At 39.2% G+C, this 23,461-nt stretch overlaps 1 protein-coding gene across 1 annotated transcript in view; it reads right to left on the reverse strand.

The window, feature by feature from the left end:
- Positions 1–23,461, reverse strand: part of LOC117295666 (spatacsin-like) — a 34,786-nt gene that overhangs the window by 3,909 nt on the left and 7,416 nt on the right. The window contains exons 10-39 of the mRNA XM_033778376.1: positions 23,011–23,082; positions 22,220–22,356; positions 21,304–21,515; positions 20,699–20,927; positions 20,014–20,211; positions 19,281–19,378; positions 18,760–18,905; positions 18,041–18,205; positions 17,316–17,385; positions 16,576–16,741; positions 14,971–15,185; positions 14,204–14,309; positions 12,661–13,016; positions 12,078–12,170; positions 11,150–11,292; positions 10,073–10,273; positions 9,169–9,276; positions 7,829–8,033; positions 7,497–7,711; positions 7,246–7,383; positions 6,521–6,691; positions 5,971–6,138; positions 5,186–5,483; positions 4,574–4,722; positions 4,177–4,314; positions 3,808–3,874; positions 2,777–2,962; positions 2,138–2,280; positions 745–849; positions 41–209 (exon numbers count right to left, since the gene is read on the reverse strand). Of these exons, the coding sequence (XP_033634267.1) occupies positions 41–209; positions 745–849; positions 2,138–2,280; positions 2,777–2,962; positions 3,808–3,874; positions 4,177–4,314; positions 4,574–4,722; positions 5,186–5,483; positions 5,971–6,138; positions 6,521–6,691; positions 7,246–7,383; positions 7,497–7,711; positions 7,829–8,033; positions 9,169–9,276; positions 10,073–10,273; positions 11,150–11,292; positions 12,078–12,170; positions 12,661–13,016; positions 14,204–14,309; positions 14,971–15,185; positions 16,576–16,741; positions 17,316–17,385; positions 18,041–18,205; positions 18,760–18,905; positions 19,281–19,378; positions 20,014–20,211; positions 20,699–20,927; positions 21,304–21,515; positions 22,220–22,356; positions 23,011–23,082 (4,867 nt within the window). The remainder of the gene's footprint in view (positions 1–40; positions 210–744; positions 850–2,137; positions 2,281–2,776; positions 2,963–3,807; positions 3,875–4,176; positions 4,315–4,573; positions 4,723–5,185; positions 5,484–5,970; positions 6,139–6,520; positions 6,692–7,245; positions 7,384–7,496; positions 7,712–7,828; positions 8,034–9,168; positions 9,277–10,072; positions 10,274–11,149; positions 11,293–12,077; positions 12,171–12,660; positions 13,017–14,203; positions 14,310–14,970; positions 15,186–16,575; positions 16,742–17,315; positions 17,386–18,040; positions 18,206–18,759; positions 18,906–19,280; positions 19,379–20,013; positions 20,212–20,698; positions 20,928–21,303; positions 21,516–22,219; positions 22,357–23,010; positions 23,083–23,461) is intronic.

Raw genomic sequence — 23,461 nt, forward strand, 5'->3', positions numbered from 1 at the left:
GCTGTTCATTTGCCCCAAATGATCGAGAATTCTTATTTACCCATAGCCTTCTTATTAAAGCTCTGCAGCTGCTCCTGAGCATCTCTCATAAGCAGCTCGGCAATCTCCCGATTCATCTCAAACTTAACGGCTACAAAGTTATAGGCCTCGGTGTCTGGAGGGTCACAGCGTTTCAGGTAGTCCAGTAGCGCAACCTTCAGCTTGGTGTCCTGGAAATTGTTCAAGTACAACAAGATTGCATAGACAATGGACTACTTCGCAGTATGTATGTTATGCATGAATTAGCCATAAAAATGTAAAGATTTAATGAGCAAAACATTTTAGTTCTTTGAAAAGTACAATTAACTCGAAATTGCAAGGTTTAAAATTACTTTATAACACAAACCTGTGAGAGTTCCTCTAAAGAAAAAAATGATTCTTGTGAAAAGATGTTATTCCTCCCAGCCAAAGTCTGGCTTAATGAAATGTAGAAAAAGCAACGTGGCTGAACCATCGAAAAAGTCTAGTATTGCATAGGTCTGTTTTGTCCAGGTCGTTGTGGTGTATTTTAACTTTTGAACCCTTTTACTCTTTAAATATTGATTTGAATGGATTTGGTTATATTTTAATGTTTGGTGTCTTTTTTGTACTTACTGTTTGTTTATGTGACCCAGGGCCCACAGAGAGAACGATTCTTTGAAAACTGATGGGGCCACTCTTGTTAAATAAGACAAAACAAATAAATTATAAATATGACAATCTCACCTTCCCTCCTCGCTTAAAGAGAAGCTCAAACTGTTGGTTAGCTCGGAGTACATCAAAGACATAAGACATCTCACAATATCTCCCTACACCCGTCAATAACCGCACCTGTTGGTTGCAAGAGTTAATATTTATATATTTAAAATTTGTTTCATTTCTGGTTGTGAACAGGTGAAGCCAAGGGTTTAAACAGCGAACTTAAACACTATACTAGCCAATAACCCAATGGAGAGAAGCCGAAGAGAGACGTTTCAGTTTTGGCAGAAGCTTTAAAGGCAGTGGACACTTTTGGTAATTACTCAAAATAATTATTAGCATGAAACCTTTCTTGGCAACGAGTTATGGGGAGAGGTTGATAGTATAAAACATTGTGAGAAACGGCTCCCTCTGAAGTAATGTAGTTTTCGAGAAAGAAGTAATTTTCCACGGATTTGATTTTGAGACCTCAGATTTAGAATTTGAGGTCTCGAAATCAAGCATCTGAAAGCACACAACTTCGTGTGACAAGGGTGTTTTTTTCTTTCATTATTATCTCGCAACTTCGACGACCGATTGAGCTCAAATTTTCACAGGTTTGTTATTTTATGCATATGTTGAGATACACCAAGTGAGAGGACTGGTCTTTGACATTTACCAATAGTGTCCAGTGTCTTTAAAGGGAAGGTGTATGTTTGGTAATCACTTTTAAGATTAATGGCAATAAAAACTTACTTGATTATAAGTACAGCAGCTTTCGATAGTGTAAAGCATTTTGAGAAAGATTTCACTTCAAAGTAACGTGATTATGGAAAAAGATATAAGTTTTTGTCCCTCAAAATTTAAATGTAAGAAACTTTGACTGTCACATACATTTCTCAGATTGTGTATTCAAGTTATGGATTATTTTCCTACGTGGACATAAAAGCTCTCAATTTTTGGCGATAACTCAAAAACACTACCACCTTTTGAAATGAAATGTTCACATGCTAGTTTTATTGAACACTTCTACATTTAGAAAGCAATGACAAACCGAACGGTTCCAAAAACCAAAGGTGTACTTTGTGTTTAAAGGGAAGGTACACTATTGGTTATTGTCAAAGACCAGTGTTCTCACTTGGTGTATCTCAACATATGCATAACATAACAAACCTGTGAAAATTTGAGCTCACTTGGTTATCTGAGTTGGGAGAAAATGATGAAAAAAAAAAACACCCTTGTTGGTCGAATTTGTGTGCTTTCAAATAGGATGAAAAGGCTTCTAGCTCGAAGTCTTAAAAAATTACTTCAAAGGGAGTCGTCTCCCACAATTTTTTATACTATCAACAGCTCTCCAATGCTAGTTACCAAGTCAGTTTTTAATAAAAAAATTGTTTTGAGTAATTACCAAACACGTACCTTCCCTTTAAATTATACTCACCAGCAGGGTGAACTCTTCTGACTGGGTGAGGGCATCGCTGCACTCTCGACACTTCCTGAGTACGTTAGAGATCCCTTCCATGTTACAGCAAACAGTGTGACAATCATGGGCTCTGACGATTAGCTCAACCTCCATGGTCAGAACTGTCAAATCAATCCAATGTAAAAATAAATTATTTCAATTAAGAGTAAGTTTGAGTGCGTATCATAGTTAACTAAAGGTCGACGTTATTAACTTGAACCTAGGCTGGAACCAGTCTTAGGACCATGGTTTCTTCGGTGGTCCTTATAGCCCGTTTCATGCTAATGTGTGTAAAGCGCAGAAGGGAACCAGTGACACTATAGCAAAAAATGCATGAAGGCAATGGGAGACTTTGAGGTGCTAGGTGGCAGCAGACTTACCAGGTAAATTTCCATTGTTGACGTATTTCTGAGCATGCGCACATAACCGAGAACAATGGAGTTTACCTGGTAAGTCTGCTGCCACCAAGCGTCCCCCATTGAAGGGATGACAAGGTTTCCTAGGGGCCGATCATTAAAGTTATTTCCATTTACAACTATTAACAAACTTTCCATTTCTGGCTTTGCCAAGAAAACAAATAACCGCATCTGCATAACCAACTGACAGCCAATTACTGACCTGATTTGCTGTTGCCAGCATCTGAGCTGACCAATGACGTCGCTTCCTGTAGTAGTCTATTCCCAAGGATGGCCGGGTTTCTACACAGCTGTATCAACTGACTGAACTCTTCCTTCTCACTCAGATCTTGGCTGATGTAGGAGCCTAGAGATGGTGAAGATGGAAACCTCGACGTGGCACCTAGCCCTTTCAGTCAAACACAAAATCACAATTATGAACAAACAAAATAATAAATGATTTTATTATGATATTATTATTAAATAACAATAATCTTAGCATTTTTAAATAGATGTTCTATAACTGCGAAGGTCATGGGTTCGAATCCCAGCCGAGTAATATGCCTGTGATTTTTGTTTACAGAACTCTGGAAAATACTGTGTATACAGTGCTAACAAACATCATTGTTATACCTCTGTACAAATTGTGAAGTTTGATTGGTCGAGAACCAATCATGTGTCGTGCAACAATATAAGTTATCACACAAGCGCGAGTGGAATACGGAAAAATATAGCGCTTCTGCGTCCCATATCCAACAAGGCCTAAGTTGGATATGGGATGCAGACGCGCTACATTTTCCGTATTTCCACGAGCGCGCGTGTGATAACGTATTTATCTTCAAGCAAACTTGGCGCGTGACATAGAACACACAAGACGCATGGTAGTGATATTAGCCGTGCAATATAGGTTTTTATTGGGTTTTGTAAACCCTCGAGGGGAAATGGCACCCTCGGCTTCGCCTCGGGTTCCATTTCCCCCCTCGAGTGTACAAAACGCCATGGACCCCGTCACAACGTGCAACAATTGTATAATGTAAATGGGTAAAAACCAAACTGAATAATCAACAATAAATAATACAAAGGAATGAGAATGGAACAAATAATGTAACAAATTGTTGTGATGGCTGAATAATTAAATTGAGGTTGAACAAAAATACATGGACTAGAGCGGGACTTGAAACGCGAAGTAGATATAAAAATGGTGTCACTGCAAACCAAGTATACACTGTGTTCAAATATATATGTAGATCTTACCCTCCCTGCGTTTTGGATGGCGTGCCTTCAAGCTTGTGACAACTGCTTCACATAAAAACCCTGCCACCTAAGGTAAGACCAAGCAAAAGAATGTTTTACCCAATAAATTTGTTATTGGCTGAATGTAACAATGGCTTTTGTATGCCCGAATCTTATATAAGAGAAAACAAGGACGGTTGTGGTAGCACTTGACGACTAACTAATTACATAAAAACTGCATGAGCTTTCAAAGCAACAATTACTACGAAAGCTCACACAGTTTTCAGCCTACGGTGCTGTACAAATGTAGGTAATTACAAAAATATTTTTCATGTTCTTGCAGCAAAGATTACATCACTCATATTAACAAAATAGCAGTATATGCCTTGCCTGTATGTCAGTCATTTCATTGGCCAGGATGAATGTCTTGGAGATGGCAAAGCGTTGTGGGTGACTGCATCGTAGTATGGATCTCAGGCTATCAAATGGAGCTTGAATCACAACCGACTTGTAACTGCTGCCAAGAATCTACACACAAATAAAAAACAAAAACAAAAATACATAAGAATGACAACATTATTTTGGATAACGACCCAAATTAACTGTCACCAGGGACACGTTGCAACCTTCTCCTGGGGCTAAAACAGGGTTACCCCCTTCACAGTCCGTAAGGATGTAGACAAAACGCCATTATCAGTCAAAAAATGTTCTAAAACTAACAATTTCAGAGAAAATCTGGCAAGGCAACTTTAACAGTTGGAATGAGTTCAATGAGTGTGATCTTTACCTGGCCTATTCTGTATGCATTGATGACTCTATTACAGCACTGCTTAGCCTGGGATGAGCAGTTAGCTGAGAGTGATTCCATAGTGTTCAGTGTCTCATCTAACTCCTCCTCATACTGGTCCAGGCTAGCCATGCTGGTCATACTCACAGCTGTAAAAGACATAATAAAGAGAAGCCATTAGTTTCTATTTGATATTCTCATATATTTATGAAGCTTCGGTCAGAGTCAAGCTTAATTCAGAGTTGATGCATTTGACCTAGTCCAGTGGTTAGACTGCAGGACAGGCAATCACAAGGTTGTGGGTTCGAATCTGGCCAAGCTAACTGTTGACTTCACACAAAATATAATAAGTATTGTTGCCTAATTATGAATCACAATTTCTTGGTTTGTGCAATTCATAGTCATAGAAGTTAAACCAATGTTTGTTCAAGAGAGACTTGCTGTTGCCAGCTTGGTGTTTATATCCCCCTGTGTGAGTTAACTAAGTTCCTTTAAAGGCAAGATTATCTAAAAGAAACGGACTTGTGACCAGATGGCTACTCTATTTCCCAACATAAAATCTCTTAAACCAAGCATCTTCACTTCTTCAAACCCGTAAAAAAGAAAACTTACTACTTGCAGATCTTGTGAGCATCCCTCTAGACATCATACCCTTCCAAGCATCGCTCATCTTTCTACTTTGCCTTCCTCCACCACCTCCTAGACTTCTGGATCCCACCTCTGCCACCATTCTCTTCATGTCAGGCTTCATCTGATTGGCTGCAATGAGGCCCATAGCTAACTGGATGCTGGTCAGTATGATTGAGAGGTCCTCGTGATAATGGTTGAACTGTTTAGCTAGTTGATAGGCCTTCTTGATGCAGCACTTGTCGAGAAGGTTGCCTAAGATTAAATTCAACGCTGCTACCTCCTGAGAATTAGATAAGAATAGAGTAGAATAAGAATTGCCTTGAAACAAAGATATTGACAAAATAGGGACACCGTAAACACCGGACTAGTTAGCTCAAATGGTAAAGGCACCAACAAGTAAACCGAAATGCAGGATAAAATCCTGCTTAAGTAAGTTTCCCTTTGTTCACAAAAAAATCAGATTTTTTAAAATATTGAGTTACTTTGGATGTATATTGAAAAGAGCACTATATTAATTCTTGAGGCTTTCATTGTGATGGAATTGGAGGAAAATACACAACTTTTATATCAAATCATCTTTAAACAATAACGTTTGCACTAACTTGCATTTTCTGCTACGAGATTAAAGAATACTGAAGCTTTCGATTAGACACAACTGCTACACATGTTTGCTGAGCATAAGTCAACATATTAATCAAGTCACAAACAATGCAATATTTCTTTAAGGCAAGTCATTTTCGCTCAGCTAAATTGGCCCAGTTTGTTACCTTTTCATCTTTAAGGATTGGAGGTGAGTACGGATCCACCTTGACATCAGCAATGTACAGCAACTCTTCTGATATGAGACACTTACAGTCCATATCACCGAACCTATCATCGGGGCCAGTAGTGAAAGCGCCCTCTAGCAGCGAAGGAGGGACAGAGCTGGTTTCCATCTGAGAATTAAAACACAGCATTAGATGGATCTGGATGTCAAAGACACAGGGGCCCAATTTGATGACTCTGCTTACCGCCGAATTTTGCACTTACAAGCACCCTTTTCCGCTTACTGTGCAAGCACTGAATTTCTGCCCCAGCTGTGTAAGCCACACTCTGCTGATAGGCTAAGGGTTCCTTGGGGTGTAGGGACGGAGATTTGGGGGATTGGGTTGCCAATCTTTACTTGATGAGACAGAATTTTCCCATCCAGATTTTCCTCCGACAACCACATTTACAATTTCAGGTTTCCTTTAACTTAAAAGGGTTCGACTTATTAAGACAGAGGATTTTGAGAAGTTTTTTTTTTTTAATTGAGGAAATACAGGAAAGGATTTTCACCTTCTCCACCTCAGCTCTTAGTCTCCAGCTCCAGGCCTCTTGCTGTAGTCTCTCTGCAGCCGCTTTTACTTGTGAAGGTGCGCTGGTCTCATTAGATAACCACCTTTGAGCAAGACTAAGCAAAGTGGCTTTTTCTCTGGCGTGTAAGTCTTTCTGCTCATTCACCTGATTCTACAAAGGAAAACATAGGTTTACTCGATAAACAGTGCCAATAAAGTACGACTGGGTTGAAACTTGGTGTGTTGGTAGTAAAGTTCATCAACTGCTTAAATTTGTAGTGATGTCATGATGACGTCATCATCTCCATCTCCATCGGTTAAGTCAGCAAAATATCCTACCGGATACATCAACGCTAACTTGCTATCATGTTGTTTTTTTATTTCTTTTTTGCAATTTCGACCATTAATTTTTTATTTAATATATTGAGAGCAAAGCAACTGCAATATATTTTTCTGTTAAAAATACTACATGTATAGTTCCAACTTTTTTCATAGACATTTCAAATGAAAAATCTAGAAACAATAACTTCCTAAATTTGATTTTGGTCAAATCTTGGACTTTTATTTTAAGGCCATGAGGTGTGTTTTAACCAATATACCCTTTAACCAAGTCAACTTATCATCCAAAGCTTTTTAGAAATAGTTTGATGGATTCGAAATTAAGATCAAGCTAATCTTACTCTTGGGTTTTGGTGCGTTTTTCAGCAGATAGAATCCAGAACTTACTTGGAAGAATGTTGATGCTGTACTCCCTGAAACACGGTTGGCCTTGAATGTATTGTGACACGTTTTCCAGAATATCATCCTGCCTGATTCAGCATTCCAGACCTTTGACCTCTGGAGGTCATTCAGGTCAAAGAGCAACTGTAGAAAAATAGGAATAAAGATATACACATTTTTCAAAAGGCAATGTCACAAATCCCACAAACAAAAAGGTTATGTAAAAAGTTTCAAAATGAAAAACAAATTTTCAATACCTGCTCAACGATGACTTGATCTACAGGAAGTCCGGCCACGCTTGCGAACTCTTTAGCCTTCTTGAACGACTTTGTCTCCTTCAAGCATTGTAAGACTCTGTTACACTCTGCTGTGTACTCTGGCTCATTGACACCAACAAGACGAGTTATCTCGGCTTGTATTGGGGTGTCTGTCAGGGCTTGCGTTACCTTGTGTAGCTTGTTGAAGTCAGGGGCTGGAAAAACAAAGTGGAACAATGAGTAACTCGTCCTAATTCGAGATAAGACTAGCCTTAACTCTTTGTGAAATAAACCCCGATGCTCTTAACCACTCGGCTACGACATTATCATACCTTGTCTCGACACGATCCTAGAGAAGTTTGCATGAGCTAAGACCTCAAGCAGAGAGCAGGTATCCCAGTAGGTGGTACTAGTCACCACCATGGATAGAACCACAGCGCTAGCCGTCTCCTCATACCACTTGAGATTTCCAATCTTGAAATCCGCTGAGGTTCGTGGACTCTGAGACCCTGATCCTGAGATACCCTTTCTGCGACACTGTGAAAAACAACAAGACAAAAGAAAAGCATCATCATTTAAAGACAGTGGACACTATTGGTAATTGTCAAAGACCAGTCTTCTCACTTGGTGTATCTCAACATATGCATAAAATAACAAACATGTGAAAATTTGAGTTGCGAGATAATAATGAAAGACAAAAACACCCTTGTCACACGAAGTTGTGTGCTTTCAGATGCTTGATTTCGAGACCTCAAATTCTTAATCTGAGGTCTCGAAATCAAATTCGTGGAAAATTTCTTCTTTCTCGAAAACTATGTTACTTCAGAGGGAGCCGTTTCTCACAGTGTATTATACTATCAACATCTCCCCATTACTCGTTACCAAGTAAGGTTTTATGCTAATAATTATTGTGAGTAATTATCAAGTGTCCACTGCCTTTAATGCTACACATGTGCAAATCTGCTACGCATCAAACATTAAAATAAAATAAAAATGTACAAAAATAGAAACATTTTTTTTCTTCTTTCCCTTTTATCTTGAATTTATAGAATCCATTTTCTCTTGTGATATAACTGGCCATTTTTTAATATTAACGTTAACTTCTTTGAACCTCAGGTACAATTTCATTTGAATTAGTTGGTTTTATAGTTTAGGTGATGTGTTTTGTAATCAGATATTTGTAAACAAAAGCATTGGGGCGGGCCATCCAAACAGCTAAACAGGCTGAAAGAAGTTTCTCAGGCAACTAAAATTTTGTTATGTTTGCTTGTATGAAGATAGACAATAGGCATGTCATGGCTGAGCGGTTAAGAGCACTGGATTCAATCTCTGGTGTTTGACCAGCAGAGTGTGGGTTCGAATCTCGGTCATGACACTTGCTACGTAAAATTGGGAAGGTAGTGCTTTCTGCTCTAACGGCCAGGCTTCGGACTGATGATACCCAAGCCTACATGCATATGGACTGTAAAAGGGGTAACCCTGTTTCAGCCCTAGTAGTACATGTAGGTGGCAATGGTCTCTGGACAAAAATAATTGTAGCCCACACCTTGAAGTGGCCTTTAGGCCTTGTGTGTCTGGCGACTTGCATACAATTTTTCTTTTTAAAGTCCCCACATCTCCGCGTGCACAAAATTTGTGTGTCGTTGTGCAGAGAATGAATGCTGCCTCTTACCTTAAGAATAGCAGCCTTGAAGTCCTGCAGGCAGATCTTAGCTCGAGATGTGTCACATTTCACCAACATTGCCTCGCAGAAACTCAGAAACGAATTCAAGGCGCAGTCCTGGATAACAAATTCACCACATAGAAACATAAAAAATAGTTTGCTGGTTTGCAAGAACGATAAGTCTCATCCTCATCTTGGAGGGATAGTGTAAAAAAAATTTCAACAAGAGGATTTCAAGATTTTTGAAATTTATGTAAATGGAACCTGCTAGGGCTGAGACAGTATTATCGTCACCTCAGGGCAAAAATGTTGCATCTTGATGTGACAACAGCATCAGATCTCGCAAGAAAATGCAGTGTGAAAAATGTTGTGTCCTGATGCCTATTGGTTTAATGTGTACATCTTGGATACAATGTTTTGACACTTTCAAACACGCAAGTTTGCACTGACCTGGGATTTTGTTGGACTCACCCCTTAGGGCTCATTTAAAGGCATAGGACACTATTGGTAATTACCCAAAATAAATATTATCATAAAACCTTTCTTGATTGCGAGTAATGGGGAGAGGTTGATAGTATAACACATTGTGAGCAGTGGATCCCTCAAAAGTAAAGTAGTTTTTGAGAAAGAAGTAATTTTCAAGACCTCAGATTTAGAACTTGAGGTCTCGATATCAAGCATCTGAAAGCACACAACTTCGTGTGACAAGGGTGTTTTTTTCTTTTGTTGTAATCTCGCAACTTCAACGACTGATTGAGTTCACATTTTCCTACAAAAGAGATTCACACATAATTGTACCCGCAAGTTTACTACTTATTTAAAGTTTCTTCCTACAAGTATTTAGCCATACCATGCAAAGCTTCAAACAATACTAACAAAATATATATTTTCTTCTTTCAGACTATGCATTCACCTTATCAAATATGTAGAACCCTTTGGCCAAGAGTGTCGCCAGACCGGCTGTCATGGCAACCTCAACGATCAACGTCAGCTCTTCCAGCGTCCAGCTGTGCCACTGGACCGAGGTCATTGACCCAGTGACCTTAGCGGTAGAGGTTGGGTCATCCAGAGAGGTCAACAGCCACGTGCAGAGACAGTCTAAAGGAACGCAGTCCTTTATTGAGTAAGAACGACAACAAATTCAAAGACATTACAAATTTGTTTTCAGGCATGTGAGTGGACCCTTGAAAAAAGAGCTGAAACAGTATATGATGTAAGAATGATCGTGTTACGTCATATGTGTGTCACGCATTTACGTTAGTCAAATTGGGGCACCCCATTAATCCAGTAACTAGGGCTTATCTCACATTATTGTAGTTGTTCATTATTGTTGCAAAGCTTAACAAATTATTGGGGGGGAAAAGAAAAAAAAAAAATCCATAAAAAATCACCCTGGATATACGTTTTAAAGGGGAGATTTCACTGGCCTGTGTTTTAGCAAAAAAAAATGCATCTATCCGGGCTATTGCATTACAGATTTTGATTTTCAGAATTTTCCTTTAACCCACATGTAAAAACAAAAACCCATAGACATAAAACAAAAATAAAAGGCATTGACAATTCTCAGTGAAATGCACCTTAAGACAGAAAAATAATCCTGCTTAAACAAAAACATATTACCAGCAAAAACATATTACCAGCCAAGATACCCTGCTGGTAGCCTGCTTAACAGGTTAATTTGGACACCAGTTCTGCTTACCGACTCTACAAAAATGTGATTTGATTTGAATTGTAAACCACAGAAAATACTTCTTCAAGAACTCTGCATAAATATTTCATCCGAGTTAATTTTATTTCCATGACTTTGGAGGTAAGTTGTGGAAAGGAAATGGATAAATTAAATATCAATCTCTATGGTAAAAACGTTAACAGTCTAAGTATCTTAACCATGTAATAATGATGTTTCAATTGCTGTTGTAGTCTCAAATTACATTTGATACATTTGTTTGCTGTTGCCAATCTTAGAATAAAGGACTAAACTTAAACGCACCTTATAGCATGACGCTATGATGGCAAGCACTGGTTCCTCGAGTATCACTGCATGGGCTAGTAGAGACTTCCATGGCACCGGTGAAGTATTACATTCAAATAGAACACTGAAGAGATCCTTTGGAACTCTGCTGATGTTTAGCTCTGAAAATGATCCGTCATGGTAAGAAAGAAAATAGATTGAAGAAAACAAAGAATACATTGAGAAAGTTTTATTTCAAACTCTGAATTGATCATAAGAACTTTAGTTTATTAATTTTGGTTTTACCCAAAATGTGTGTTAGCACTATATAGACCTTATGCACATGACGTCATTTCAGTAGAGCGCCCTCACCTAGAGGTCAAAAGGAGGTTGTTCATTGGCCATTACTGTGCGCCGCACGTACAAATCTATGCGTCTTGATTGTTTTGTTACTGTTTTTCCTCTAAGATGGCGGCTTGATGGCGTCAATGCATAAGGTCTATACTCAGTACTTTCCGAGTTCTGTGAAAAAATAAACAACAGGCATATTACTTAGGTAGGATTCGAACCCACGACCTTTGCAATTCTAGAGCAGATGTCTAACCGCTAGAGGCAGTATGAATCTTATGTCCTATTATTATGTTAACTGTTGCTAAAATAAAGGATTTTGATCTGTCTCATGCTGATTGGATTTGGAAGTTTATTCTTGAGTGTTGGTCTATTGACCCCTTGCACGCACGTCACATGCGGCGACTGTCAACACGTTGGTGGGCAATAGGTTTACCTGTAATCGCGCGTCGCCTAAAATGCACACTTAACTGAATAACGCAGAGTGACATTGCCCACCATCCAAGATAATCCTGATGATGACGTCAGGTGAGTTGGGTCAATACACTGAGAAGGCGCTATAAGCAAAAATGATGTGGTTTGCTCTTGGCACATTAAAGTACTTTAATAAGAGACGTACCCAGTGGGGCAGTAGGTTGCGTTGTACTATCATCAGTTGATAATGCATCGTCACTTCCACATGTAGTATCATCCTCAGAGCTCATATCAGCAGCTGTGTTAACAAAAAAAGAACCCCAAAATGTTTAGATTTCGGGTCAAAAAATGCTCGGTGATTTTATAGTTTCAAATGATACATAACCGACTACTAAAGACATTTTTTCTGCGTGGATTGGGTAAATAAGCCAAATTTTTAGATTTATTGAGAATTTTGCTAGTTAGAGTTTTCGGTCCAAAATAGAAAAAAAACTGTGATCCCAAAAAAATCACAAAATTTTCAGATATCAGGTCAAATTTGTTGGGGTGATTTTATTATTTCATATGATACAGAACAGACTACTAAAGACATTTTATCTATGTGGAATGGGTGAATAAGCCTAAGTTTGAGTTTTGGTCCAAAGGTCATCACATAATTTTCAGATTTTGGGTCAAAAGATGATTAGTAATTTTATGGTTTCAAATGATGCAGAACAGACTACTCAAAAAGCAACCCTTAACAAAACAACAAAATTTGATATTTTTTCACGCAACATTTCTGGACTCACTTCTCCTTCGTAGGAATCCAACTCGATGATAATAGTGCGCTTTAACATCGCGTACTCGCTGGGATGATAGAGGGCGCTGTCTAACCCCCTGCAGATCGTCTCTGATGAGAGCCGGGCCAAAGTGCAGGTTGCGGAATGCATCATGGAGGTGCTCCCTCACTGTAATGGAGCTGAATTTCTTCAGAAGATCTAAGACCTGCTCTTTAGGGTATTGATGCGCCTGTACAAAGCAGGTGAAGTGTAGCCATTGGTTGTCTGAAGCGCATTGAATCAGGTAGACCTCACTTAGAGGTAGCTGATGTCGACGACAGAAGAGAATTACCAACGTCCATTCCTCTGATGCCTCCCATGATGTCCTGAGTAAAAGCAAACCAATCAATTGTAACATTAAAAATGGCGCCATAATCTTAAGCCCGGTCCATACTTCCTGCGAATGCGAAGCGAATTTTGGTGATGCAACAATCGGGAGGCGCTCCATATCCCTTTATGACGCAGAGATATTTGCTTCGCACGAAGCATTCGCAGGAAAGTATGAACCGGGCTTAATGGTTATTGCTCATGGTGCTGTAAACACGTGAGATTTTAGAGACTTTGTAAAAGTCTGTACTGTAGTTGAGTGCCTGATGTTGTAAGAAAGATCGTTCCATATACTGGGTGCCGCGACAACTGTATCTGCTTCTACAAATGAATAATGCAGAACTGGGCCCAATTTCATGTGCTGCTTAACAGTAAGCAAATTTGCGTGCTTACTGTAGCAGAAAAATTTGCTTAAGACTTAGCGTATTTCACAGGTTAGCAGGAAAATTGGGCGGCCATGTTGCGTGTTTACCGTGGATTTGCATTGTGGCGTCATTTATTTTCGTGCGGTAAGCACCGGAAGGTTAGCATGCCTTTTTGTGTGCTTACGGTTAGCAGCGCTATGAAATAGAAATTGCACAGTAAGCACAAAATCAGCCGCTAAGCAGCTCTATGAAATTGGGCCCTGGACACAACCTTTACTTGTTATCGTTGACATTATTTATGTGTAGCTTTTCCTGGTTCACCACAGGGTTGGATTGCAGTACAATTTCTGTGGAGTAGTTTTCTTCAGGACTCGGTTCAGCACTCAGCAAACAGTGTTTAGGCCGAGTAAAAAAACAGAAACATGTTTAGCGTCAAAGTTTCTCAAAAAAAGGAAGGAGGAGGGGCTTTTTATTTATTTTTATTTTTTTCAAGATGGCTGCCATTCTTTTTAAAATGTCAAATATCCATTGTTTTTTCTACTGCTCAAACACACAATACTTAAATGAAACATTTTGGTCAAGACATTCAGATATTAAGACATTCAGATTGTTTTAGCTGAGATCGTTTAAAAAAAATCATAAAAAAAAAAATTAAAAAATGTGCATAAAAAAAAAAATTAAAAAAAGAGAGAAAAAAAAGGAGGCGGCCTCTAAAAAGGAAGCGGGCGGGGACGCTAAACATGTTTCTTTTTTTACTCAGCCTTATCAAACTACCCAAAAAATAAAAATATTAATACAAAAATTAATGTATGTAAACTTACAGTTTAGTTTTGGCAAGGTTGAGTTTGTACGTGATAGCATCCTCTAACAACTGCAATAACTCTTTGGCATTTCCACTTCCTTGAAGACACGCCAGGAGCATCCTCACTGCAAAATTACAAAAAAGTTTCCTCAAATGAAAGATGTACTCATCTTACATTTGTCAAAATCAAACAGAACTAGGCAGGGTATCCGTTATTGGCAGCTTCTGAATGAATTGCTGCGTGTCATGGCTGAGCGGTCAAGTGCACTGGACTTGAGCTATGGTATTTCTGATCAGAAGAGCGTGGATTTTAGGTCCAGGTTTGGAGACTTGTGTCCTTAAGCAAGACAATTACCCATGACTACTCTGCCCTTCAGTTGGAATTAAAAATCATCTTTTCGGCCAGGCTTCGGACTGATGATACCCAAGCCTACATCCATACGGACTGTAAAAGGGGTAACCCTGTTTCATCCATAGGAGTAGGTGGCAACGGCCTCTGGAAAAAAAAGAATTGTAGCCCACACCTTGAGGTGGCCTTCAGGCCTTGTGTGTCTGGCAACTTGCATAAAATAAAATTAAAATAAAAAACAAATTACTTCAACGAAAATCCTTTCTCAAACTAGTTTATATTATCAACAGCTGCAGTGCTTTTATGATCTGCATTACCTGTAATATTTGGAATATTTACCAATCTATGACCCTATCTTCAACATCTGTTGAGAACACTATTTCCAGCTCATCATAATTTTAAATTCATTTAAATTGAAAATGATTTATAAAGCCTACCTAGATTTTGTTCTTGGTCTTTCCTGGCCTTTCCTCCGCCATCCCCATGGGTGGATTTCCTCTCTAGGACGGCCGAGGCAGCTTGGAGGTCAATCCGTACGGACATACTGTCCTGACCGAGCATCTCAACGAATGCGACGCAGGCCGAGGCAATTGTTCGGTTTGACAAGTGCCTGATGGCAATGCTGTAAGCCTTGAGGTAGGCCTGTAGCACCCTGGATATACGGAGAATATTGTTAAAGGGAAATTACTCAAAACAAATATTGACTTAAAAACTGACTTGTCAACGAGCATTGGAGAGCAATTGATAGTATAAAACATTGTGGAAAACGACTCCCTCTGAAGTAACGTAGTTTTTGAGAAAGGGGTATTTTCTCACTAAAATAATAAAAGACTTCTAGCTAGAAGTCTTTTATTCCGATCTGAAAGCACACAAATTCGTCTAACAAGGGTGTTTTTTGTTTCATCATTTTCTCGCAACTGTGATGACCAATTGAGCCCAAACTTTCACAGGCTTGTTGTTTTATGCTTGTGGTGGGATACACTAAGTGAGAACACTGGTCTTTGACAATTACCAAACATGTACCTTCCCTTTAATGTTAATAATAACACTAAAATAAATTTATATAGCTCATTAATAAATACCTTGGACGGTTTCAAGTCTCTGATTGGTCAAAACCCAGTCACGTGTGTGAGTGGTAACAGTGGTATAAAGACCGGCTTTGGAAAATAGCGAATAAGTGGCCACTAAATCAGCATACATTGTGTAAACCTTGCGCGTTGCACTGTATCGCACGCTTATTTATATCCATGTTAGGTTCATTGCAACTTCGCGCACTTGCGGTACGCGCGCTGAAAATGTATCAAATTTGTGTGTGCGCGTGTAACAGGTGCGCACGTATAACCTGACGCTGAGCTCATGCGCGCGTTTTAATGCACAAAGAACAGCTATCGTCCATTCATTTGCCTCCTTTGACCCCAGTAAAGGCGCTGAACAGATAATTATTTAAAAGAGTCACTGGTCTCAAAGATCAGTAATGTGATTAATGCACGAAAGAGATGGGAACCATAAAAAGCTCAAATATGGCCCTTGAACATGTCTGGGAGTACCGCCGAGAGAAAAGTCACAAACTTTGGACAATTTTAGCCGTTTAATTCGCTAAAAAAGGTATTTATTTATGGGAATAACAGTGTTCGTACCCGGTCTTCACTGCGTGGTAATGACCGGGTTGGTGGCTGGCGCTGTTAACGGACCGAGCGAGTAAATAATGAAAGAAAAAAAAACACTGTGTCATGACGAAGTTGTGTGCTTTCATATGCTTGATTTCTCAAAATCAAATTCGCCGAAAATTACATCTTTCTTGAAAACTACGTCACTTCAGAGGGAGCGTTTTCACAATGTTTTTTACTATACACCTCTCCCCATTACTTGTTACCAAGAAAAGTTTTGCACTTATAATGTTTTTGAGTAATTACCAATAGTGTCCACTGCCTTTAAACCTATGTTCATTAAGTATAAGTTTACCTTTTGCTCTGGAGAGTCATTTTTATTTCATTCAATTTCAGAAGTTATAATCAGAAAAAAAATCTTTCAAATTATTTTACCTCTTCTTTGTCAGCGTGCCTCCATCCTGCAGCTGACTTGTTAGGAAGGCCAAGTAGGCAAAGGAGGGTCTACCTTGATAGAGGTAGTAGGTGAAGCGAAACGCCTCAGTGTAAGCATACTGACTGACGAGATGAGCCTGTGAGAAATGAGGCATCTCAGTTCCATCTGAAATGAGGTCAAGAAAAAACTCAATTGAATTACGACTCATGTCGTGGCTGAGCAGATAAGAACATCAAACTCAAGCTCTGGTATTTCTTATTAGCAGAGAGCTTGTTTGTTTGTTTTATTTTTCATTTGTACAACAACAGGAATATAAATTACAGGAAAAATGGTAACCAATAAAGAAATAAAGTTATAAATAATAAGTTAGTACAAAGTGGGTTTGAGTCCCTGTCTTGACACTTGTGTTCTTAAGCAAACACTTAGTGGAAGTATAATTAGGTGAGGTTTGCGGTAGCACCATGTGTTACTCTTTTTTGAATAGTTTTGGTTCTAAAAAGAACCATGGGTTGACAACTTAACCTTTCAATCACTTAACTCTTAGCACACTGAACATAATGATCGAAACGTTGAGTTGTCAACTACTGGTTCTTTTAAGAACCAACACTACTCAAAGGAGATTTACACATGGTGCTACCTCAAACCAACCCTAACTTAAAAAAAAAATTGGGTCAGACACCAGATCTTTTCATAACACTGAATGGCCACAAGACCTAAGTCAACTAAAGCCTCAACTCACTCTGCTTGTTGCCCATTGGGTTAGTTGTCTGCCATTTAAAGAGTTTAGCTGGATCGTATGGACAGTTCCCCTGGAAAAAACGAATACATCATCAATTTCCAAGTATTTATACAGGCCTATAATTCTGAATACAATTTCAACTTTTGAATTTTCCGTAATGATACTGGAATACTTTGGGTTGTGTTGTGGTTGATCAGTCTAGCAGTCAAGCTCTGGTTTTTCTAATCAGCAGAGTGTCGGTTTGAGTCCTGGGTTCCATTTCACAAAGAGCCAAGATTGATCTAAAAAAGTATTAATTAATCTTAATTGCAGATCAAATTGTGATGACTCAATACAAATCACAATGGCAAACTGAGGCAACTTAAAATGAATCTTAGGCCGGATCCGAATTGGCGGCTACGGCTACGGCTACAGCTACGCCCTTAGCAACACCCCTGGCAACGGTCGTAGCCGCAGCCGTAGCCACCAATTCGGACACGGCCTAAGTCCTTTATAAAATCAACACAGGTGTCTTTAAACAAGAAACTTAAAAAATTATTGCTCCGACCGTTGGAAAGGATGTAAAGCCGTAGGTCTCATCTGCTGTTTAAAAGCATTCATACTCACAAACCTACTCAGGTTTACTCCAACTGTGAACATACCAAGGAGTGTTGAGCAATTCTTCCTTAAGTTTAACTATTAAAACAATAAAGGGATGAACAAGAACAGATTGAGCTAATTCTTACCTGCAATAGTTGGTAGACTGTGATATCCTGTTTACTGACTCCATCTACATCTATCGGTGGAAACACAGCTGCTTGTAGCTTAGGGTACTGCTTGAGGGCCTCCTTCATCACCTCACCATCAACCTTCCAAATCTTCTCTTCTACTGTCAATGCTGGACTCATTGCCTAAAACAAACATTGAAAGATTGTGTTTAACACTCCGTGTAGGTATTAGGAATAACTTACCGCACCTGCACAGTATTTTTCTTTTGAATTTTTTTTTGAGCTTCCGAAGTGATTTTGTTGTTATTGAGAAAATAATGAATTGAGTGAAACTCTGACTATTAATCTAGTAAATGCAACAAGTATTCTCATAAAAGGCACCAGGACGTTTCGTTCTCTTGCGAGAAATTATGAAATGTCTTTCCAGCCCAATGCAGAAGCTTGCTCAGTGGCCCATATCTGTGTACAAATTTGCTTCCTTGTACCCCCATCACACCAAACTCGTTCTTACTACGTTCTGAAAAATGTAGTCTTGGTGCAAGACGATAGTAATGTGGGTGGTGCCGGCAATGTGGGGAGTGGGGGATCACGATAGTTGAGTGAGAGCGTGAGTAATAAATTTTTCAGTACGCAGTGAGAACGAGTTCGGTGTGATTGGGGTATAACAGGCAACCAACTCCAGGCAATCTCAAATTAGAAACCCATTCACATTTCAGGTGGAAACTCTCTATTGATACCTCTGAGAATGTTCCCGGTGCATAGATGAGCGTTGCCAAGGCAACTACTGGATGTCCTGCCTCAAAGAGTTGAGATATGGTTGGTTGGACATTTCCGAGCAGTAGATGAGAATTGGACAGACTGGCCTGGAACATCAGAGATGGATCTTGAAGGGAAAAAGAAAACAAAAAAATACATCTCAAATAAAATAAGAAACTGTGTATGGGATTTAAGGCAATGCATGGTGAGGTATCAATATATATTTGGTTTGCGGTAACACCATGTGTGTGTTCACTATAATACGTTCTTTTTAGAGATCTGTCTTGCTTTATATTCTACTACTGCAGAGTACATTTTTCGGAGCTCGTGAGACTTATCAGTTCTGATAAGGGACTGTCTAGCTTTTTAACTACTACCTGGGCGGAAGGTTGAAAATCAGCCAGGACTACCTTTTTAGCTCATGTTTGACATTTGATGACAATATTTAAGATGAAAACAAGCATAAAGTTTCCTTTGAAATAGTACAAAAACTACATTTTACCAGTGGTCTGTCTTCCAACCCATCTGAAGTGTAGAAGCATCTCCAGCCATCTGTTGTCACTCACTTGTGACACAACCTCATTCTCTGACAAGTACAATCTAAAAAAAAAAAAAATCTTCAAATAAATGTGTCTTTGTAGAACGTTTCTCTGCAGCTCTATCATTCTGCACTGTGATGTCTTCTTTGCTCCCATCATCAACATAAATTAATGGATAACTTTTTTTTAAAAGCGCACCCGCAGAGTAGTAAATTTGGTTAGCCAATAAGCATGGTTTTTCAATGCTTCCCTTCCAGGGCAAGTGTTGAGAGGGATCGATATGGTGCGCTGCCCATGGTAGGGATGCTGCATGCGTACAATTCCTAGAACACAGTTTGGCCTGGGGCAAATTTGATAAACCCTGTAACAACAACAATTTGCTAAGCAAAAACAAATCTTGCTAAGCAAAAGTTACCAGCTAGAATAGCATACAGTTACAATTGCTGAAATTGGAACCCCACTCATTTCTTGCAGAATTTTCTGATTAACAGCTTATGAAATTTGACCCTGGGGCGAATTTCATAAAGAGTTAAGACTAGTCTTATCTCAAATTAGGACGAGTTAGGGACTAGCCTTAAGTTTTCAAAAACTCCTAGTACTAGTGTTAAGTTAGGACTATCTTTGTGAAATCAACCCCTTGTAAGTCTACTGCCTCCCAGTGTCCCCAAAGATCTGCTATTGGTTTGACGCCTTTACCTGTAGAAGTCCAAGAAGAGATACAAGACGCTAGTCAGCTGCTCCTTGAGACAAAGATTGATGAACCATTGACTGAACTTCTCTCTCAGGTCTCTGTTGTCTTGGAATGGAGTGTCTGAGAATAGCTGCAGAGTACGACTGAGCCTCGTCAGGAGTAGATTAAACTTTTCCAACTCCAACGACGAGAAGATGTCACGACTGGAAGAACAAAAGAAAGCAGTTGACTTTGTTATGTTTCTTTGAAAATAAAAATATCAATAACAATATCTAGGTTAAAAAGGAACAATTGTGAGGAAGCTCTGAGTTTTTGGTGTTTTTGTGGTGAACCATCAAGCCTCAGTGTACCTCAACACAAAGAAATGGAAACAGTTTTGAAGCACTTTTGACCCATATCAACTTTATAATTTTACTGGAAACAATTCTCTAACATTAACAGGCTCAAAGAAAATCGCAAAATTGCAGGTTTATCACTTAAATTCTGACCTTAATAATGGTTTTCATCACCAACCTTTTCAATGGATTTGTGATTTGAGGATTGGTTTCACAGAACTTCTTTTTGAACTGTTATATTCTCAATTCAGCAATCGCTTGTTTTGGCTAAAATAATGTGACGCACCTTAACACTCTGGATTACATCATTCACTGTTTGAGTAACAAACACTGAGGAATTACTAGTTAACCATACCTTGCCAATGCATCCAGTATTTTCTCTCTCAGATAGCCTGGGCAAGCCTCTAATTCATCAGCACCGTGTGCATACAACGTCTGAGTTAGTACTGGATTGAGATGATCAGGCTTGCTGCGGCTGCCGGGGTTGCTAGCTGCTATCCAATCAGACAAGTGTTTCCAGTCACAGTGGCTTGTCAAGTAACTCCAAATAGACTTAGCGTCCAGAGAAGGTCGCAACGATGTATCTGAAGAGGAGGGGGGGGGGGGGGGGGGGAGATGTTCTCTATGAAATTTGTGTTTGATCAGTTAAAACAAAAGGCAATATTTAAGCAACTTGTACTTCCCAATGGAAGTCCAAGATGCCAGCATACCATGGTCGAATATCGGTCATGGTTTATGACCCGGTTTCAGGCCTACTCTGGGTAAGAGATTTCTTCTTGCTCAAAAGAGATAAACAAAATTTGTTCAGGCAGGGTCTTCATGGCAACAGCATTATTCCCCCACCAAAAAAAAAACGATTACAGAAGGTCCAACAAGATACTCCACAGAGGCACGGTGAAGATTTTTAATACTAACGAGAAGCAGAGAAACATGCAGGTGCTAATTGTAACCAACTCTTACCCTTGGATTTAATAAGCACATCAAGTAACACCCTCTCTCTGATCTCATGGTCCCAGGTTCGAACCCACTCCAGGGGGATGTGAGCGTAGTGGAAGTTCTCGCAGTTTGGCGTCTCACACATGACCAGTTCCCCTCGCTGTAGTCTTGTCTCAAGGAGGTTTTGCGCCCATGCATTCAGGGAGTGCCTTGGGGTGACCATACTGGCCCATTTCCTGAGTAGGTGCAATGTGAAAATAAGTAGAAATCAGTAGACGATGAGGTCTTAAACAGCCGTTTACAACTGGCAGGGTTTTGGACGTCTGTTAAAAACATCCAAAAGCCTTTAAAAGTTTGAAAGAAATCTGATAGTTTGGCCTAAGGTCATCTCTACTCTACGTTAAACTTCTACCCATATTTGAGGGAGTAAGTAGCTCCTCGTACAAGTTAAGAACTTTCGCGTTTAAGTTCCAAACTATTGCGCTCAAGTTTGAAAGTTGCGCTGTGATATTATTTTCTTTTGGAAGGCAGTACAGCAGATGGGCAAATGACAGCAGATGGGCAAAGGAGATAGGGGGGTTCTGACAAAAATAGAATAGTCTAATAGAATAATAATAGACCCCATGCACCCAGTTTTTGTATACCCCAGTTATTGTCTACCCCCATTCTGCTATGTTGGGATTCTAAATGTATTTCAAGATATGGTGAGTGTATAAATGCACACTCTTTGCCTAAGATTCTCACTACAAAGTAACAATAAATGTCGACACACACAGCTCTGTGTTCCATACACTCCCTGACGTTTCTGTTCACTTAAGGAAAATTGTATTCTAATAAACTGTTTCTAATGCCTTTTAATAGGATACAAGGGCTTCTTAAGGTTAAATTATCTATCCTTGTTTATGTAAATTAAGTGTCTTAAAAACACAACTAGTATTACCTTTTCCCACTCTCCAGAGCCAATGCTTTAGCTTTATCAAATGATTGACAGGTGTACAAGCGTTCCAATTGGTGGATGAAGGTAATCATACCCTCTTCCTCAGTAGTAAATGATCCTGATTGGCGGAGATGGTCAATCTGGAATGAATATGCATAGATTTATCAATCATCATCTGTATTTATCAATTAGCAGCTTTTACAGATTGGTTACGAGTTCATAAAATCTGTTAAAGCCTTTGAGAAAGACTCGGGTCGAAACGCCAGGCCACTAACTTTTTTTTGCATTTAAACCATAGGTCCTTTTAGTTGGTAAGCACTTTGCAACAGCTAATATTATTTTTTCAAACGATTTTAAAACAAACAACAAAAAAGTTGTTAATTCTTCTTGTCTTCATTTTGGAAGGACCCATGGTATAAATGCAAAAAATAGTTAGTGGTCTGATGCTCCAAACCCTAGTAGGGTCTTTCTCAAAGGCTAAATGAAATTATGGCCGTGTCCGAAACGACGACTTCGGCTACAGCTACGGCTAGATCGCGCGCGTCTGCCTATTCTTCAACACTGGTAGACGCGCTGATCTAGCCGTAGCTGTAGCCGAAGTCGTCGTTTCGGACACGGCCTAACCACACAAATAAACAGGTAAACTGGAAGCAGTGGAAAGAGATGAAGAGAAAGAGAGAGAGAGAGAGAGAGAGAGAGGCAGAAAGCACACAGAAAAAGCAAGGGATGATCATTGAATGCGACAAGGGGGTGGATGCGGGAGATAACTCTGATTGTCTTGACTAAATACTTACAAGGAAATCCCTGAGGTTGCTGTTGACAGTGTACAGGCACATTTTCTTGAGCTGCGTCTGCACATTATATCCCTGAAACAAATGTGAGTGTAAATAATGTCTCTTCAAAGTGGTTCTTGTTATCGGAAAGTTGCCTAACAAATTGTCAAAATCTTGTTGTCTATTTAAAAAATATGTTGAGGCTCTCTGCTTGAAGGATTTGGGTACTTTTTCAAAATGTCCATAGATTTACACTAAACTTACAGGGTTTGAAGATAATGATATTGGAAAGCTTCCCTTAAAATATTACTTACTGAGGTGCTGCAGTTTTTGATACATGAGTAAAACAATGTAATGAAAATACATTTGTAAATGTTTAAAATAATTTTCGTCTTATGAGACGAAAATTATTTTCATGACATTGCTTTACTCATTACCCCAAAACTACAGCACCTCAGCACGTAATATTTTC

Source organism: Asterias rubens, chromosome 10 (assembly GCF_902459465.1).
Source record: "Asterias rubens chromosome 10, eAstRub1.3, whole genome shotgun sequence".
Classification (NCBI taxonomy): Eukaryota; Metazoa; Echinodermata; class Asteroidea; order Forcipulatida; family Asteriidae; genus Asterias; species Asterias rubens.